General features: G+C 39.6%; 1 protein-coding gene across 9 annotated transcripts in view; it reads right to left on the reverse strand.

Annotated features, from left to right (window-relative positions):
* Positions 1-21,492, reverse strand: part of NRXN3 (neurexin 3) — a 1,693,693-nt gene that overhangs the window by 129,371 nt on the left and 1,542,830 nt on the right. For all 9 annotated transcript variants that reach the window (XM_062181845.1, XM_062181844.1, XM_062181847.1 and 6 more), the window contains one exon: positions 19,425-19,732. In XM_062181845.1, the coding sequence (XP_062037829.1) occupies positions 19,425-19,732 (308 nt within the window). The remainder of the gene's footprint in view (positions 1-19,424; positions 19,733-21,492) is intronic.

Raw genomic sequence — 21,492 nt, forward strand, 5'->3', positions numbered from 1 at the left:
AACCATAGTGATCTTTCAGACACATAAATCATGTTGTATCTGTCCACTATTGGGTACTTTCTAATAGCTTGCATTGCACTTAAATAAAATCCAAACAGCTTTCCATGGCCTAATAGGTCCTATAGGATGCAGCCCTCTGTCCACCTGTCAGATCTTACATTATACCAGATTTCCCCTAGCTCCAGCTGTATTAATTTTCCTACAGAAAGCCCCAATATATTCCAGTGTAAGGGCCTCGACATAAACCATTCCTTCTACTGTAAAGTTCTGCCCAGACTTTATGAATCTGATGTTTCCACTCATTCAGGTCTCAGTGTAAATGTTTCTTCTTTAGCAGAACTATCCCTAAAGTGGACACATCAAGAAGAAAAGACCTTGTTCAAACTTAATAAATGGTGTCTCAACCCTGTGTGAATAAACTATCTCCCCACACAGAGAAGCATTTCCTAAGAAAGTGCTATCTGCTGAATGACCTAAAAATAACATTTAAATCTAACAAAAAACTGAATGTTCTCCATCATTCAAGAAAGAAGGAACCATCTGGGCAAAGAACTGAAACAAGCTAGTTTGGAAGTTAAGACTGTGAAAACTACTATTCATCCAGGTTTGGGTGGGGATGCCAATTATTATATTCATAATCACAATAATAAATGAAATTAATCCTAAAGCAGGAAACATAATTGGCAGCGTAGGCATGAAAGTCTTATAATCACCCAAACCTCAGCTGTGTTCGGGCAGTGAGAGTGGGAAGAACTATAGAACAGAATTAAAATTAAAAAGAAATTGACATCTATGAATTTAATCGGGCACATTATCTCCAGCTTCTGGTTCAGTGTTTTTCTTACAAAACTAAATGGAAAGTCTAATTAGACCACAGAGAAACTTCCACTGAACTCCACAGTTCCCACCAGGCAGGCAGAAAGGCAAAAGCAAGGCACTAGAAAACAGAGCAATCAGAAGACTTCAAATGACACTTTTGTGGTTGTGAGTGAAATATGGTACCCTATATTCTATAAAGTCTGAATACCTAGACACATAAACATGCTAAATGTTTTTTCTATTAAACATTCACATGACATCTTACACAATCATATAATCTATATAATGTGTGTAGTCCCTCACTAGCAAACATAATTCAATATACTGTACAAAATGGTGATGAACATGATATATTAATGCATTTCCAACAATCTTTGCACAAGTGTCTGTGAGACATTGCCATAGACAATGTGTCTGACTTTTCATTGAGGAAACCCACACCTTTGACAAATCACAGAGGCAGTAATCAAGAAGCTTAAGAATGGGAGAGCATCAGCCTATTCTACACAGCCATGCTACTGGATCTGGCTTTGCAAACTTTCACCCAACCAGCCCCGTATCCTTTGTCGTAATAGTGGGATAATCACTATTTGAATAATCTTTTCCCAGCCCTACACTGTGCATGCTAACTAATCAGTTAATACTGCCAAGTCTGGACCATTCCAAGACTTTGGAGCCAATATTCATGATATAGTCTGGTCCCTACAGCAAGGACTTCACACAGCCTCTTATCTTTCGTTGGAATACTTTTCCTGGCCTTCTTTCTTATCTAAATTATTATCCTCCAAAGGACAGTTCCCACACTTCTTCCTCCTTAATTTCTTTACAAATCAGAGCACTAGCTAAGGTCCTTCTCTGCTTTGCAAGAAACCGGTCTTTCTCTGTTGCATCTGTCATGATTATGACTAAATATTTATGAAATTGCTTTGCATTATGCCTTCTTTCGTTCATATAAGCTCCATGTAGACAGGTACCATACATTTCTCTTAATTATCACCTCCCCCCGACACTTACATTTGGATCCTTGGGCCTGGAAGGCACTCATATTAAGTGTTTATTGACCAAATAATCTCCCCCTTCTGATTCCTTACCACCACCTTTCGTTCACATTAGCTACCAAATATAATGGTTTTGAATAGATCTTGTTTTCAAATGCCACATCTGCATTTCAAACAAATTCCAAAATAAAAATTTGTCAACATTTTTAGAGTCCTTTAATGAACAGAAGTCTTCCATCTGCTGCTTGGGTTTCTCTCTCACCATGGAGTTTGGGTCAGGCTGGGAGATCTTTCTGAGGTCTTATTCAATTGTCAAATTCTTCCTTCTGCCTTATTGACTAGACTCTCTAGCATACAACTTCATTTAACAGCTCCAGACACAACAGAGCCATCTCTGGTATTTTCTAACATAATCATCTTTCATTGCATATTTTTAGGAAGTTGGCTCCTGACTTTAGAAAGGATCCTGAGATGGGCAAAATATTTACAACAGAGGAAAGAGGAAAAACTCAGAAAAATACCTAATCTGGTGATAGGGAAAATAAAAGAATGTAGCTCACTGAAAATAGAGAGGGATAGGGAAAAACCCACCTTAGTTTCCTTTTTATTGATGACATGATTGACACTGCTTTATATTGGTTCCCTTTAATTGTTGCCATATAGCAAAAGGAAGTTGTCTAGACAGTCACCACAAATCCCACAAATTCAAAAACATCAATCTTCTTCTAGCTACTGGAGTCAAAAAGAACATTTTATAGTTGTTTTTGGGTACGTCTGTGTGGCCTTGGAAATAAATTTTGCTATTTATCTTCTTCAAATATTTTGGTTTATTTCAGGATCTCCAGCAATCTTTGTTTTCTTGTTAGAAATGTTGATAGAAATGATGCCCTATAAGAACAGCCTTGGGAACATCTTCACCATCTCTGTTCATCTTCCCCCGTTGACCTTTTATTCATGATTTGCTTACATTAATCTCCTCTCAAATCTCAACCAATATAAGTATACTTCAAAAAACTTGTGGGAAGATGAAATTAAAGAAATATTTATTTTGGTGCAAAAATTTTCAAAATGCATTAATACTGTTTTCATAAATGATGGCCTTCAAAACACTGATGGAAAAATCCATCTAAAATCAAATGTGCATTCGCCATGGAGTTTTTGAAGGTTCCTTGTGACAATGCAAGGATTTGCAAACTTTTACACCAAAACATATTTATCTTTTAATACCAGTACCCATTAACTTTTTGAAGTACTTTAGATTTATTTATTTTTTGTTTGAGAGGCAGAGTTACAGACAGAGAGAGACAGAGAGAGAAAGAGAGAGAGAGTCCTTTCCATCTGCTGGTTCATTCCCCAGATGGCTGCAATGACCAGAGCTGGGTTGATCCAAAGCCAGGAGCTTCTTCTGGGTCTCCCTCACTGGCTACAGGGACCCAAGTACTTTGGTCATTTTCCACTGCTTTCCCAGGCCACAATAGGGAGCTGGATCAGAAGTGGAGTACCCTGGACTTGAATTGGCTCCCATGTGGGATGCTAGTGCCACAGGCAGAGGCTTAACCTACTATGCCATAGCACAGAGCTTTTGAAGTGCTGTTGTAGATATAATCTTTGGCTCATACTGAAATTACTTAATTACATCCAGTTTCTAATACCTATCTATGTATCACAATATATATCCAATATTGATTCTGATTTTTTTCATGGAATGTATTTTATCTCTTTAGGGGAAAAACACATGCAGCTATTTATTTTGTTATAGCGTGATCAACTAGCGCATGCGATACAAAGTTAATAAATAGACTAATAAAACCTAGAGGCAAAAGAACACACTTTATTACCAAGCGCTGCGTGAGGGAACTCAGTGACAAGCAAATGCAATGCCTGACATTCTATAGCATCAAAATTCTAAAGTGACAATTTTAATTCTTGTCCCTCCCTCTGAAAATAAAGGCATCTGGTGTGAAGCAAGTAGTGAGTTCATACTCATTTCTGGATGCAAAACCTCAAAGCACTGGAGAGTATTATTCAATTCACTTAGTCTCTGGGGTGACTAAGGATTGAACATTGTGGTACAACTGCAAAAAATAAATAAATAAAAAACATGAAAACACATTTCAAGGTTTTCTTACTGAAACGGTGCACTGATGGTAATTTGTAGTAAATATTACACATGTACACACACAAGGGATCTTCAAAAAATTAATTATAAATATATTTTATGAAAAAGACTCATAGATTTAGATACCATTACATAAAACTCAGGGTTCTACCATAAGATATTATTGGACTTAAAACTCTTGGGCATTTCTGAGTTACAAATCTTCATTGTGTGTGTATGTGTGTGTGTGTGTGGTCCAAGTGCTTAGTAATAGCTGCACAAATTATATATAGAAATCAGGATTGCAACACAGGGCAGTTAATGGGCAGACAATGACAACTACATAAGAACATGAGGTTTATAGGCTAACAATATTGGTCCTAGAGACTTGAGTTGTATTAATTTAAGACCTATTGATAAACAGTAGTGATTCCAGAGAGAGAGAGACAGACAAAATAAAAACAAATATATGTCAACAACTGCAACTATGGATGCTTGAAGACATTGGACAAATGCTCAATCTCACATTTATTAGGGAAGACTGCTTCTAACTTTTAAGTCCCTCCAAGGCAAACTGTTCACCAGGGTGAGGACATAAAATCAGGCACTCCTCAGACAGATGATGTCTCAATGGTTTTGCTTTTCACCTATTCTTTCTGTGGAGGCTACAGAATGATGTACACCTTTGCAATGAGGGAGTCAACTAAGAGAGATGAAACTTGGAAATCAATACAAGTGAGACCTCAGGATTCACTGGTGTGAGTCGAACAGGAAGCCTGGGTGATAGGTGTGGAGCAGACAACATCCAGCACAGAATGGATGAGGAGAGAAAACTCCAGCAGGGAGGTCGTCAAGAAAAACAGGGAAATGATAGACAACACTACCTGTGAGTTTTTTCTAAAGGTCTTTGAAAGCTTTGTTAACGGTAACACCGGTAAGTGGCTAGAAACATAAGCTAATGAGATAATGAGGCATTAATAATGAGTTACAGAAAAAAAAAAAAAGAAAAGGAATTACAATGCTAACAGTAGAACACTGTGTCAGGGCAGGCATTTCTTATTTTTTTAAACTGATGGACCTTTAGTTCCTGCAGTGGTAGATGGCACATTCTATGTAGCCAATGAGTTTTGTGAGATCAATCAGTTCAAGTATGATATGACAATGTTCTCAGTAAAGGATATTTTGCAGTCACAATGTAAACTCTGAATCATGATTTAATCAAACAGTGAGAGAATTCTGTGGGAAAATTGAGGTTGAAGAATTGTGTGTGTATGTGAGAGAGGGAGAGAGGTAGAGAGGGAGAGAAGAGGTGAGAAAACTCGATCTTTTTTGACCAAAGTCAGCATTAGTTAATATGTGACCCTGAGAAAGTCAAGTCCATTATTAGAAATATGGAAGCAAGTGTCTGAAACAGCATCTGGGAGAGTGGTCAATGTGGAGCAAATTATAGGATGTGGAGAGACAGACTTTTATTCTATTATTTTTTGGCTTTTTGCTATTTACTTTTAGGCTTCGCAATACTACGTTGGGTTTTCAGGAAACCAACTCAGATCCAGTTTTGTGTGCGGGAAGTTTGGGGACAGAATGCCACCCTAGACAGGGGAAGGAGGTGAACTTCCAAGCAGTTCCAACAAAGACCTCATCTAACTCCAAAACCTACAAGAATCTTTCCAGCCAGGTGGCCTTCCCAGTTGCCCAAACTTGAGACAAAGGGCTCAGTCCTTTATAGGCCCTGAGCACCATCATTCACTCAGTGGATAAAAGTTAATTCATAATATGAAATTAATTCATTTGTTGTTTAAATGAGAAAAAAGCCAAAGTGGTTAAGCAATTTGCCCCGAAATGTACATACAGTCTTGGGTGAAGACACCAGGGTGTGAAACATGGGTGGCCTATGAATAAAGCTCCCCTATTTGTGTCAAGGTCAATCTCTGAGATTCTTCAGTATAAACATTTCATGATGCTGATCTTAAACCACTATCAGAAAACACTTGCAATAAACGAATAAATGTAAATTGAATTCTCAAGACCAAAGTACATTTCAAAAGTAATTACTTTGTTGAAACATGGCTTACTGTAGCCATCTTTGTTAGCAAGAAAAAAAAAAAAGCACTGATTACATACAAAACTGGTCTTCTTCAAATAGAAATTCGGGACCTTTTTCTTAGAGAGATGACAATGTGCAGGTACAGAGGGCTGCTGCCACTGCCACTGTACCAGCAGAGCAGTGGACTACACTTTAACAAAATGGAAATGTAACAAAAATGTAACAAAATGGAAAAAACAGGCTTACGAGTGAAGATTTTGTGGTTTTATTTTTATCTTTTAAGACTGTCATTTTTTAAATATAAAGAAAAGAGATTTATCATAGTTCATAGATACAAGTATAAGAATATGATACTTCCCTTTCTCCCCCTTTCATTCTTTTAATTTTTGAAAAACTATTTTACATTTATATTATAGTCAAAGGTTTAATGTTCCAAAAACACTTTTGAGTGGAAAATAAAAAGAGAGAGAGCAAACACTCCCCCACCAGCTGAAACAGCAGATCCCTACACTGACTGGGACTGGGATTAGAAAATTCACTGTGGGTCTCCAGGGGGCAGCAGGGATCCAGTTACTTGAACTATCACCTCTGTCTTCCTGGGTGTACATTAGCAGGAAGCTGGAATTCAGAGTGGAACAAAAATGCAAACCTAGGCACTCCAATACAAGATGCAGGCAGCCCAACCACTATGTTTACTCATATTTAGAAATCACTTAAAAACACTATTGGGGGGCTGGCACTGTGGCACAGTGGGTAAAGCTGCCGCCTGCAGTGCCGGTATCCCATATGGGCACCAGTTCAAGTCCTGGCTGCTCCACTTCTGATCCAGTTCTCTGCTGTGGCCTGGGAAAGCAGTAGAAGATGGCTTGGAGCTCCTGAACCCACGTGGAGGAGGTCTCTGGCTCCTGGCTTCGAATCAGCACAGTTCTGGCAGTGGCGGCCAATTGGGGAGTGAACCAGCAGATGGAAGACCTCTCTCTCTCTCTCTCTCTCTCTCTCTCTCTCTCTCTCTCTCTCTCTGCTTCTCCTTCTTTCTCTGTGTAACTCTGACTTTCAATTAAATTAATAAATCTTAAAAAAAAAGCATTACTGGACTATGTATTCACTTATGGCACAACAGTATCTTTCCTACTTCGTTTACCCAAAGACTGGCACTTAAAAAGGCCCCAGTGTTTGTGAAATATGGTGTACACACTATTAAGAAAGAAATGTTTTTGTCTGTTCATTTACCGATGTTGCCAAGTGCCTAGGGCAGCACCTGACCCCTCTGAGGCACTCAATAAATTTTGAATACTGAATCCACAATCCAACAAAAACTGAAGTCACATGTGGATGCCTCAGCTATAAATCTCATGTCCTCATACAATTGACTTGGGGAGTACAGCATTTTCTAAATCCCATTATGCTATTCCCTGTCCAGGCTAGAGAATTTGCCATTATCCACAGACCCACACGCTGTGATGCTGCTGCTCTTATAGCCCCCCCTCTTCCCAACTGGACCCTGTTATGCAGTCCTCTTAAATGACAATCAGAAGTCACTTGGCATCCTCTGAATAGGAACCAGGAATCAAATACTATGGGTTTATGCACCACATAGAGAGAAATATACATGTATTTTAAAAAGCAGCCCTTGCAATCAACCAGGATAGGGAGTTAATTCCATTAAGGGAGTTAACAAAGCAATGAACTTATTCTGTCCTATCTTTTACATACATGGTCAGGGGTAACATTTGCATGAGTTGATTCTTGCAGACAGAGACCCAACAAAGAAAAAAGAATACATGCAAAATAAATGCCTTGGTGATGGTGGGGGGGGGGCACAGAAGACACAGATACAGGCAGCTACTCTATTTGACTTTAAAACGCATACATAACTCAAGCAAACAAGTCCAATATAAAGGGTAAGGACAACAACAAAAGAAACCCCATCCAGGCCAGTTCCCTTTGGGAGAAACTACCTATTTCCCTCTTTGTCCTGGTTCCTTTTTAAGTGCCACCTCATCTTCTCCCACTCCCCGATAGATAGATCACACATTCTCTAAGAATATAGATAGGATAGTGAAGAACTAATAATGATAATAATAATAATAACGAGAAATGGCCTCAGAGACAGAGAGAGTACATGTGTCTCCTCCTCTCCTTGTCTTTCCTCAGCAGAACAGCTTCCCAGCCAGTGGAGCATAAATCATGAGAACAGCCGCTCCAAGATAAAGGCCGAGTGAAATCTCATTGTGCATTACAGGATGAGTTGTGGGTCCAGGAATATGTGCCCCTCTCAGTATCTGGGAGGAGGCAGTGGTCAGGCAGAGCAGAAAAATCTGTCGTTTTATATATTTACACTGCTCAAGATGGTCAGGACTGGTTCCCCATTGTTACTGCGGATTAAAATCATTCACATCCTTCTGCTTTCATTGGAGGTCAGCTCTCAGAAAGGCGGATAGAGATTCTGACAAGTTAAATTCTCGCTCCTTGGTATCCCTCTGCCATAGGACTATGCAGCACGCACACAAGTACCCACTCTCTATGTATCTCCATCATACATGCACTGAAGCACACACACACTGGCACATATGTTCTTATAGAGAGAGAGACAGAAGAGGTTGCATTATACACACAAGTCAATCAAGTAACCACAGACATAGTATGCATTCATTTCCACAGCCATTTCTTCCCTGGATGATGAGAAATCCAGAAGACTGTTATATTCTCCACTTAACCTGAAGAACTAACTCTCAAGAAGAACCCCAAGTCATTAATTAGAAGGTTTCAAAAGGCAAGGCTCTCATGATAGCCTCAATGTGTTTCTCATTTTTACAATCATCCTAATATGCACCAGAAAGGTATAAAAGCACGTAGCATCCTCCCTGCTGCCTTGTCAAATACCCATCTTGAGGGCTCGTTAGTGATGTTCGCTGCTTCCAGTCATTTCCCCGTCATACACAAATACAAAAAAAGGGAAGTATTTTCAGAAAAAAACAGATCCAATATCGGATCTCAGTTTTAACTAGAATCTTTTTTAGTGAATCAAGAGACATTTATCAAAGCAGGTTTTTTATGCAAAAGAAATTATGGATCCCCTTCTTACAGTTTTCAATAAAGAGGAGAAAAATCACTACATTGCCATTCAATTAAATCAAATAATTCTATCCATCTCTCTCAACTGAAGTCCTTCAGTCCATGAAATGGTCACACAATTCTTAGACCAACAATTGCTGAGCATTTCAGTTTCTATCTTCTCTCTTCCCCTCTCTTCAACTTCCTGTTCTTCTTTCTCCTTATAGTTCATTTATCCATCTGTTGAACTGTCCCTACGTGTACATAGTACCATGATGAATCATACATATTTATACATATATCATATTTATACATATAAGAAATAAAGAATTATTTTTATACTTTGATGAGGAAAGAGCACAGACTCAAGGGAGATAACTGCCATGAGAGAGGACTTATGGCTAATTGTCAAGAGAATAACAAATCAAACTTGGATGAAAAGCCAGTTTGGCCACTGAGAACTGGATTATAATGCCACTTACGATAAACATAGGGGCAGGCATTTAGCCTAGCAGTTTGAGCTGCTGGTTAAGGTACCTGTAACCCATATCTGAATGCCTGGGTCTGATCCCTGGCTCTGGTCCCTGACTCCAGCTTTCTGCTACTGTGGACCCTAGGAGACAGCAGTGGTCACTCACATCATTGGTTTACTGTCACTCTTGTGAGAGATACCTGCTCCCATCTTTTAGCCATTATGAGCCTTTAGGGAATGAACTAACACTGATAGAAGCTCACTGTCTCATTCTCTCTCTCTCTCTCTGTGTGTGTGTGTGTCTAATAAATACAGATGAAAAAAGGTATAAAGAATAGGCTTTCCCATTATTTTAAGCCCTTAACTTGTACTATTTAATCCTATCCTTGAATTTGATGTAATAATTTTCACATTTTGGATAAAGAAACTAAACTCCAAAAAGTTTTTTAATCAAAAATCTCACAGCTGGGCAATCATAGTCAGTATGAGCCATGGTATTAACTAAATAATTATCTACCCACGAGCTATGCCTCCCAATGCCTGTTTCAATATACTTTCCTTCATTCCAGTTGCTCCCTCATAGCTTTTTCTAACTTGAACATGAAGACTATTGGCCCTCTCTGCCTTTTCCCTTTGCAGATAAGCATTTGCTACGGTTATATTTAATGTAATTTTGTTTGCTGCAACAAGCACTTTGGAGTAATGAACTCACCACTTGAGTGATGAACTGAAGTATCATTCCTGATCTCAAACTAATGGTTTCTAAGAGTATTCTCCATCTACGTCCTTTCAAAAGACCATGAAGAAAATAGGCAACTACGCAGACAGTTGAATCATGGGGTAATAACCATGAATGAATGGTGTTCACAAAATATGCTAAGCCATTGCAGAAAATAAGAGAATGGGCTTTGGCAAATAGGGGGCTTAGAAATCAGTTTCAGCTTGTATGTATGCCAAGACCTGCAAAAGCAACCTATCATCACACAGGGCACTCCTACCAACCTAAACACACACAGAACTAGGAAAAAGCACCTTAAGTTAATTTACCATTCGTATCAATGAATAGAATCCATGCAATGCAATTTTTATTTGCAAATTATTATTTGACCATATTTGAAGAACATTTTAGGAATATTAAGAATTAAGTTATCTGGGAAAGAAATAAGAAAAAAGATCATAGAAAAAAAGTGGGTGATGTCACATATCCCAAAGTGTTAATTCTTCAACTAGTCATGGCTAAAATTAAGACTTGACAAAAAAGTACAAGGCAAAGATAAATTAAGACCAGAAGCCAACAAGAACAACCTTGCTCAGAGAGGCAAGGTGATGGCTTTGGGATTCTGCCTTCTTAAGACAACGAATCAAGAGTAGCAAGGCAAGTGAAGACCGTCTTCACTGGCGAGGCTCACCATGGAGTCACTCTCTAGGCAGCCAGGGGCTTGGAAGCCAGATTCAGCTAGTGAATACTCTAAATACACTGCCTGAACATGTACTGGTGAATTTTTGACTACTCCTATCTTTTCATCAATATTGACTCAGTGGTATTCTGTACTTAGCACCTTAACAAGCACTGCAATTACTATAGTAACTAATACAAAGAGCCTTCTAGAACTGACAAATCAGTAAATAGGGGCAGTAAACCAGTAAGCATGTGATACAGTATCAGGTAGTGAAAAAACAGCTATCAGAAGCAAACAGGAGAAGGGAATGGCTAGTGCTGTCTTGCAGAGGGTGGTCAAGTTCTTTGGTAGGTGCTATGTGATCAGAGAGCTGGATGTCATGACAGAGGGAGCTAGCAGATATCTGGGAATTTTTTGTTTCTGGTCAAGGCAACTGCAGGTAAGAATGTACAGGCATGGCATGCTTGGTGCATTTTAAGCAGGCCTGGGATTCTAGAATGTGGAACTCATTTAAGGTACACAATTCAAAGGAATGTCCCCAATCCCACTTTTAAGTTCATAATGCTTATTACAATAGTTTAAATATTTAAACATTTTTATATTTTAAGAATTTAGCATTAAAATTAAAATACTGCTACGTGCAGGTAGCCAAGATCTGACCATACTTTCTTCCCTGATATTCAGATGCCTGAAAATAATACTCACACTTTGTCAGCAGTTCTCTGGGAAATCCCATGCTATGACTATCACAACCAAATTAGAAGGACCTCTCCAGAGCTTCTCCTGCAAACTTGCAGGCTTACAGCTGGTCTGATGGCATCAGGACCTTCTCAGAGGACCCTTTACAAGCCAGTACATGGCTTTGGGGAGAATCTGATCTACTAAAAATGAGATATTCAAAAGGGGATAAAAGACAACTGCAATTTCTTCACTGGCCTATTTGGTATCATTGACACGTATGTCTTTAGGAGGGAAGAAATCCCATTCAGGTCCCTTTTCTTTTTTCTTCCATTAGAAGAACATAATTCCACAGAGAAAATGTCACCAGAGAGTCTTAGCAGACAACGAGTAAATTAGAGTCCAATTTCCTCTCCCCAAAATTATTCTGAGAGGAGAAAAGAAAGCACCTGTGTGAGGCAAAAGAGAAGACGCAAGATATTTCTTGGCTGGCAACTGCAGTCTAATTAGACTGACAAATCTTCATCACCTTTCCCAGTTATGAGGGTTGGCAGGAAAGGAACGAGCCCTGGAGCCACACATTATGTAAGGCTGTTAATCAATATTAGTTGAGCCTGGATCCTAAAAATAAACTTTCCCTAGAGGCTCTGTTGTCTAGTGGTAAAAGCAAGGGAGTGGAAATGTGTGGATTCCTTGTCTCACTTCCATCAAGCTGGCGACAGCAGGGAGAAGATGAAGGGGCCCAGAGGGGATAATTCCTTGGGAGAGCCTAACTGCTGTTAACAGAGCATGATCTACCTCCCATGATGGCACAGTACTGGGTTTAGGTTCTCTCTCTCTTGTAACCCAATCCAAGTCAGTTATATTATCTAAAGAACCTTGGGGAAATATGGTTTTCCAGACTTGTCCTCTAAATTCCATTGATAACAACATGCTATAAATTTGTATGTCATGTATTTCCTTGACTTGTATGAAATAGCTGTAATTGGACTCTGTCACCTACAGAATGGCCATTTCATACCCCTCAACCTAACAGAATAATCTATGGGTGAAAGCTGTTGTTCAGCAAATCAATTCCCATTCCAGAATATCAAAGACTCTCCCTGAGATGACTCTTTTAATTGATGAGTTCAAGGCTCTGATTCGGTTGGGACCCTCAGAAGAGATCCTGGATCACTGTAGATTTGTGTGGGGATAGACAACAGTATTGTTCTTGTGATTATTCAACTGTATGCAAAGGCTACACTCCATGAAGAACTGTGAGTTCAGAGACATTATTTAAGGTTCAAGTAGTTACCTACTGCCAACAGTTTTAGTGACAACTTGCAGGGTACTTTCCACATGTGGTCTTACTTATATACTTGCAAGAAGCCTATGACAAAAGGTATGATTAGGCTACTTTTACAGATAATGAAACTGAGGCTCAGAGATACAGCTAAGTTTTCAAAGGAACCTGGATTACAACAGAATTTCTTATGTTTCAAGGCACATAAACATACTGGATCTCTACCCACAACAGAGAGCTCCTAAGTGTTTGCTTTGTTTTATTTTGCAATCATTGGTACCAAAGCCCAAGTATGCTCCTTACTGTTCCCAGCCTAAAATTCAAAGGCTGAAAGGATGACTTTCTATATAAGTGCTGTTATAAAGCCTGAAAATTGTTGCTTCCTTCCGGAATTTTTGAAAATGGTTTACATCTGACTGCCAAGTTTGTGAAGTTTGTGATAAGAATGAAATTTCTCAAACCTCTTAAGTCTTTCATCTCTGTTTATTAAGAGTTCCAATCTAGGTTGAGCATTGTGATTTTCTGGCAATTTTCTTGTGCCAAGAAGTACAGGCCAATGTCAAGGTGACTTTGCCAAAGCCCAGCACAGAAAAAGTGGGTCATGGTAAGTATCCTGCTAATAGCTTATAAACAATTCCAAATGGTGATTTGCACAGAACACACCGAGCTCTTTCTTTGCTGATAACATAGGCTGGAGGCCTAAGCTAGGAGAATGGACATTATTCTTGGAACTATTTTCCTCTTGGCTGATTCCTCTCTTGTGGGAACATTTCGGTAGTAGTGTCTGAAACTTAGTGGTAAGACTTATGTTGCTCAGTTTTTTCTTCTATCCTGAGTGAGGCAAGGAATTTGAGTGCAGGCTGAGCTGAACTGTTACATTTTAGGAGCTGAGCTATCATGTCAGTGTCATGACATTTATCCACCAATAAATACTGGAGTCAGCAGAAGAGGAAGTGCCTGTGCATCTGCTGGAGCATCTCTAGGAGGTAGATCCAGCAAGAACACAATCCCTTTCACCATTCTTGGTCTTCTCCCATTTGTGGGAGCTTCTGGTCAATGATCGCAGAATCAGGATCCCTGCTCTCTCATCAATTATACATATACACTCTATTCTAGTTGGGCTTGACTTTCCTTGCCAAGAAACTATCATCTCTGAGTTTTTACAACTTAGCTTCTGACATTCAGCCAACTTGTTCTTTTCACAAGCTTCCCAACTATACTCATTCTTCAAGGCCCAGTATTATATTCATCTGAAGCATGAAATACAATGAAGCTACTCCTTGCCCTTAATACACACAGCCATTCTTAAGTCTCTATCTCATACGGACAGTTACTGTCAAACCATCTTGCACTCTTTTTAGAATTTAAGCTCTATGGGAGCAAGGAACCTGAATTCCTTTCCTCCTAGTTAACTCCCAAAATACATATGGATAGATGGGTTTCATAGCAGCATGTTTTCCAAGGCCTATAGAACTCAAGTTGGTTTAAACATGCAAGACCAAACAAGATGGATAATGAGGTCTCAGGGAAGTCTACTGCTGAGGTCACGGACATTTTTGATTTACCACGACAAAATTCAGCTTCTAAATCCTACCATGGCCCTACTTCAAATCCCTGTTCCCTCAAAACCTCCTAGCCCCATCCACTCTGAACTAAAACTACTACTGTCAATGGAAGCAGCCTCATTTTCTGAGATAGACCCTTGCTTAAGACACTAAATATTTGCGATGTGATAAAATAAGGGTTAAAATCTAGAAAATTTCCCTCTATCCAGTGTATTTGTTTTAAGTATTTTACTTACACTTACTGTGTTATCTTTCTAACAATTATGTACGATAGGCAGTTGGCATACCCTTCACCCCCCCCCCCTTTTTTTCCCAACATGGTAGACTTAAGTTACTTGCAAATACTTAAATTTCCTCCTAATGAGACACAAAGTTTATGTTTCCTCCCCTGATTGGGAAAGCTCTTTGACTTCTCAGACCAATAGATTTTGGTAGAAGTGATATTGTATGTCTCCAGGCCCACAAAAAACTAGCACTCTTGTACTTTCTGTCCCTTGAAATATTCTCCAGGAGCCTGGAGTCTCAACGAAAGGAGCCCAACTACTCTGCTGGAGAGATTACATGGAGAGGAAGAAAGAACCAAGTGAGTAAGTCGTTCTAGTTAATTCACCAAGCAACAGGGTGTGTGTGTGAAGCCAGATCCTTCTGACTAAAGTAGCCACTTGACAGGCAGAGTTAGAGAGAGAGATAGAGATAGAGAGATAGAGAGAGAGAGAGAGAGAGAGAGAGAAAGGTCTTCCTTTTTCCGTTGGTTCACCCCTCAAGTGGCCACTACGGCCGGCGTGTTGCAGCTGGCGCACTGCGCCAATCCAAAGCCAGGAGACAGGTGGTTCCTCCTGGTCTCCCATGTTGGTGCAGGACCCAAGGACCTGGGCCATCCTCCACTGCCTTCTTGGGCCACAGCAGAGAGCTGGACCAGAAGAGGAGCAACCAGGACAGAATCTGGCACCCCAAATGGGACTGGAACCTGGGGTGCCGGCGCTGCAGGTGGAGGATTAGCCCAGTGAGCCACGGCGCCGGCCCTAAAGTAGCCACTTTTTAACCTGATACAATTCCATGGTGGCAGAGGAATTGTCTCACTAAACCTGGGCAAATGTCTGACTCACAGCATTTTAAATTCTAGTGACATAGTTGTTATAATTTATCTCCAACTTATGGGAAAGTTTATTTCATACCAATAGTTATCAGGAACCTACATGACTTGTCCAGAGTTTCTTAGCTATTACAATTATTAACTAGACTTCAAACCCAGGAAGTATGGATCCAAGTACATAAGTTAAATCACTCTGTTATACTCTTATCACCAGAAAAAATAACCAAAGCACCTGGATCATCCTGAGGGAAAGCCTTCCCCAAGCTATACCACTTCCTGTTAAGTGACTACAAGGTAAGTAATAAAATTTCTTATTTTTTATTCATCCATCCAATAAATGTTTATTGAACACAAACTAAGTGCCAGACCTTTATCTGGGAATTGTCTCTCACCCACCTTTTTTCTCAACACACATCTTAACATTTTTTGTTGTTGTTCAGGGGATGGGGCATCCTTCTTAATACAGGATCAAGACCTGTAGCTTGGGCATTGTGCTTCTGAGTAATTTAATATAGTACATGTCATTCACAAGGAGTTCTACAATCCTATCTGTAGGAAACTGCTATAACAGAAAGATCAAAGCATCAATTACTTCTAGGAGACTAGGGCACTGGAGAACTACTCAAAATCTATTTGTGCACATTCACATACAGTTAAAAGCAGCCGTGAAAGCACTTCAGCTCTCCTTTGATCTGAAATCAACATCCGCCAAGGTCCATCGGAAATTAACTCCTCAAATGATGCCTTCCTAGATTATGCCTTAAGAATGAACCAGTAGATTTTTGAATGACCATCCTTCTTAGACATTTGAACCCATGTGTTTTCTTTCTCCTAGAAGAGTCTTGCTTTAGGCCAACTGTGGTTTAACAATGTTATTAAATTAACGGAAGACAGAAGAGAGTATCATTTGGAAAATGCCTTAACTATAAGCCTCAGTCCACAGTGTTGGCATCCCATACGGGTGCTGGTTCGAGTCCCTGATATCCCACTTCCAATCCAGCTCCCTGCTAACGTACCTGGAAAAGCAACAGAGGATGGCCCAAGTGATTGGGCCCCTGCACTCACATGGGGAGACCCAGAGGAATCTCCTGGCTCCTGGCCTTGATGTGGCCCAGCCCTGAATGTTTTGGCCATTTGGGGAGTGAGCCAGCAGATGGAAAGTATCTCTCTATTTTTCAAACAAATAAATCCTCAAGAAAAAAAGAAAGAAAGAAAGAAAGAAAGAAAGAAAGAAAGAAAGAAAGAAAGAAAGAAAGAAAGAAAGAAAGAAATTCAATCTCTCCTATTTTTTCCTGTCCTTTCTGAAGTATCTCCTTGAGATCAGAGCGTTAACAAGCCGTTGCCATCCAAGAATGTCAGCTGGATTTCACAGACTTATTTATGCTTCTAAAACTGCCCCTTTTTCACATGAAGTCACCAGGTCTGGGAATTATTCTAAACCTTGGTTAGAATACAAGGAGGTGGTGGGTCACCAGACCTAACATAGGTTTAACATTGTCCTCAAATGAAACCAGAGTAAGCTGGGAAATGAGATTTTACCAAGTTCAGGACAGAGTTCTGACAGCCAGCTGGAAAGATAAGAAACAAAAAGTCCCCAAACTGGTACTTGAAACACCTGCCTCCCATATCACAGTGCCTGTGTTTAGTCCTGGATCCACTCCCGATTCCACCTTCCTGCTGGTGTGCACTCTGGCAGGCAGCCAGTGATGGCTGAAGCAGTTCAGTCCCTGCTATCCTTGTGGGAAACCAGGACTGAGGTCTCAGTGCCTGGCTTTGGTCTGGCCCAGCCCTGGCTCTTCTGAGCATTTGGGAAGTGAACGAGAGGATGGAAGATACCTGTTTGTCTGTCTGTCTTCATTTCTCTTTCAAATAAAAGAAGTGCAAAGCCATTAGAGTAAGAAATTGCTTCTAGTTACTTTTTATACAGAATGCAGCACATTTTTTAGTCTTTCATCTTCATTTGATCAATTCTGCTAGCTGGTGGCTTTCCATCAAGAGTATGTATTTATACCCCCTTTAGCAAAAGAGTGTCCACAGATTTCTATGCCATTTGTATAGCCTCAGTAGATAGAAGAGGAAGTGCATAGACGTATAACCTAATTATTAATGGTCTCCAAGCAAAGGCAACACAGATCAGAGGGAGACTGTTGCAGAGGGCATTCCTGGATAGCTACCGCCTCTAGAGTGACTCTGACATTCAGAGTCAAATAGCTAGCAAGACTTCTGCAACTTGACATGAACTCTTTGGAAGTTCCCTTAATCCATAGAAAGAATTTAGGAACTCACCAATTTGCTTCCACGTATGTATCTGCTGCAGTAGGCAAAGCCACAACCAGACAACTACCATGGTTTAGTCCCCAAATCCCTGTGCACCATTAAATGCTCCATCCGTTACTAAAAATTTGGCCTTCAAAGGGACTACAGAATCAGCCATTCTGATGAAAAAAGAAGCCATTTGCTCCTCTGCTTCCCACAGAGTTAGCAGAATATATTCTGACAGAAACAAAACAAGTCTGCCAAGACCTGTGCAAACAGAACTATCCTTTCACCAACAATCAACAGATCTGCTCCTGAGCTACAGAGAGTCATAATGGAAATATATATTGCCTTTTATCTTCTTTTCAGTGAGTAGAGTGAGGTGTCAGGAGTTATTGCTTTAATGCCAGTAGAGAAGAGCTATTTTTCCCCCTTTTGAACATGTGCATAGGAATGCATGGAACAGTACAAGCAATTCTAAAACTGCTATGCCAGTCAGGTTCTTAGTTTTGAAAACACATAAAATTGAGCTGATACATCATTAGCACATATAGTTTCAAAATGTTCTATGAAGTCATATAGGGAACTGTCTGCATATTTCTGATGAAAGAAAAGAAAAAAAAAGACAACACATTTGCCTCCACCTAGCTCACATAAACTTAATTCAGAAAGATGGGAACACATAGATGGTTTAATTGATTATTGACTTTAAGTTTGCAATGTCCATTGGAGGCAATGCAACAATACAATGGTGATGTTAAAAGATTCAATTATGGATAATACCTTAAAACTTAGAAGCAGAAGTACAAGTACTGATCTACACAATTTTCCACAAGCAGTAACTAGGCTAGGGGTAATTTCCCCACAAGCAATTGGAATGTCTTATTTTATGCCAGAGCATTTAAGTCTAATAACTCGATTAACCTCTTACCCCCTACTAACTAGATTTATGAAATGCCAAGGGAGTCAGCAAAGTATTAAGCCTTAGCTTGGATATAATTACTTTCAAGTGGAGAAACAGCAACCTTACCACGAAACTAAGGACTTCCTGCCTAGCTAAATTCAAACCTTCAAATTTTCTAATGTAATTAGTATCTTGGTCAAATATAAAGGAAACAAAATGGGCCAAAAAATGACAAGTGATTAATCAAGACTTAATAGTAAACACAAAGACCACATTTTAAAAGGATTAGTCGGACCTCTAGCTTCAATTGCCCTTGAATTAATGGTATCCAGGGGCTTCAATAATGAACAATTCATGTTCTAGCAAAGCCATCTGCAGGATCTGAATAGAATTGAAGTAGAATATAACCTTGTTTGTATCAAATTTGCCTTTCTACCCTTTTCCCTTTCTGCTCTTTGAAAAGATACTCAAACAAGAAGAGGGAGTATTTCATGGTGAAAATGTAGCCCATTGCTCATTCTAACAGCGTTATCATTTCAGTGATAAATACCATAGCAGTAACAACTCACGGATGTCACAAGACTTTGCCAACTTCTTCAGCAATGACTTAATCTTTCTGTACCTCTGGGTCTTATTACTATGAGCATCCTACAAACCAATGATTCAAACTCTTTAACCACATACATCACTGGCTGCAACATCAATGTTTCAAAGACAAAGATGAAGAAGCAGCTAATACTCAGCAAAGGGCTTACCTGAATGCTGGCTGTGGAGCGATTCTTGCGGGTTGTAGTAGTAGCCATTGTAGTGGTGGTTTCCATGACAGTGGTAGACATTTCTGGTGGCATGGAGGTTGTCTGTGTTGTTCCCAAGATTGATGGGACTTCTCCTACCAGCCGGACACTTCCATTGATTTTAATATTGGGGTTGTTCTCTGCTGCCATGTTCAGTACTTTCAAACCATCATAATAGAGCCCAGAGAGTTGGCCTTGGAAGAGTCGTCCTTTGTCCTTTCCACCAATGGCTATTTGCGCCTGGGTGTTGAAGATGGTTAACTGCCGGCCTAGTGGGTTGGGTGGAGGAAATAATATTATTTCCCATACATTTTCCCTCTTAGCCTTACCTGGTCTGAATGAACCAGGCTTCGTAACAGGCTCCCTTGAGCAATTGAGGAGAGAAAAACGGGTAACAAAACTTCTTTCTATACAGCCATTGGCAAGTAACATTTCAGTATGGTTATCTCTTCCACTGCCTAGCTGAAAATCCTGGATAAGGTGAATAAAGTCTCTTATTTCTTTATTCTGTCATTGAAGAAATCTGGTTTAATATTCAAAGATTTGCAGTCTTGTTGGGTAAACAATTATGAGTGACAAAGAAACACCCAAATAGGGTGATCAATAGAATAAGTCATACATGACTATTACACTGATTTTTTAAGCTACAAGTTAACATAATGACTAAAAATAATTATACAAAGCAAACAAAGACACAGTGAGGTGACTCACAGCATTGAATTTTTTAAAAAAAGGTCTAATAATTTTATTAAACTAGCTAAAATGAAATCTAGTTTATAGACTTGGATTCACTGCATAGCTATGACAATGAACATTCTAGTGAATAGACACACCATTTCCTGTAAATCTTCATAGTACCTGACACTGTGTATATATTACTGTTTAATGTCATTACAGATACAGTACTGTATTAAGTTCAAAAGGGGGATTGATTATGACCACACAACTAAAATATAACCAAATCATTCCTTAAGATAAGAAAATAACTAGGCATTGATAATGCCTCTGGGCTGGGAGAGAGAGGAAGATGGCATTCAGAATCAATGGATAGTAGAGAGATATATGAGTGTGCTGAAAAATGTCACATCATCTTACTTGGAGTTCTCATTTGGAAACTATCAATACATGAAGCTATCAGAATGAAATCATGGCATAATAGAGTTCAGAACAGTGAAATTCAGCTAATTGTATTCTCAACTCTTTCCACTTATGAAAGTCTTTCTCAACCACTAAATTTTTCCAAGAAAAATCCTAAACAACTTTTAAAAACTTATTATAATTTATCAATAGCAATATACTAAGGCCTTCTTTAGTATTGTTTCTCCTGGTTACTGCCTTATGCTTTTCCATAGGGAAAAAAAGATTAATGGAATATATAGCTTCTGAATTGTGTTCTACTTCAATGACCAAACAACACTGTACTTATTCATCTAACCACCTGAATTATGTTAGCTATAAATAACTTGATAATTTTCTTTATTCTCATATGTTTAATAAAGTACATCTATAACAGAGTGCAGTTTTTGCTCTACAATCTCAAATACATATAGAAGTGTTTTGTGAAGTTTGGGCTTTAGGAGGTCAAACCTCTACTAATATTACTTGGGTTTTTTGTTTTTGTTTTTGTTTTTCACAGGCAGAGTGGACAATGAGAGAGAGACACAGAAAGAAAGGTCTTCCTTTACCATTGGTTCACCCTCCAATGGCCGCCGCAGCCAGCGCACTGTGCCAATCTGAAGCCAGGGGCCAGGTGCGTCTCCTGGGCTCCCATCTGGGTGCAGGGCCCAAGGACCTGGGCCATCCTCCACTGCACTCCCGGGCCATAGCAGAGAGCTGGAATGGAAGAGGGGCAACCGGGACAGAATCCGGTGGCCCAACCGGGGTGCTGGTGCTACAGGCGGAGGATTAGCTATTGAGCCACGGTGCCGGCCTATTAGTTGGTCTTCAAGGATACATAAGGTTTATCTATCCCAGAATTCCTGTGTGTAATGTGGAATGTCTTCTCAATATATAACGGGAGCAATGGAAT

This window comes from Lepus europaeus, chromosome 22 (assembly GCF_033115175.1).
Source record: "Lepus europaeus isolate LE1 chromosome 22, mLepTim1.pri, whole genome shotgun sequence".
Lineage (NCBI taxonomy): Eukaryota > Metazoa > Chordata > Mammalia > Lagomorpha > Leporidae > Lepus > Lepus europaeus.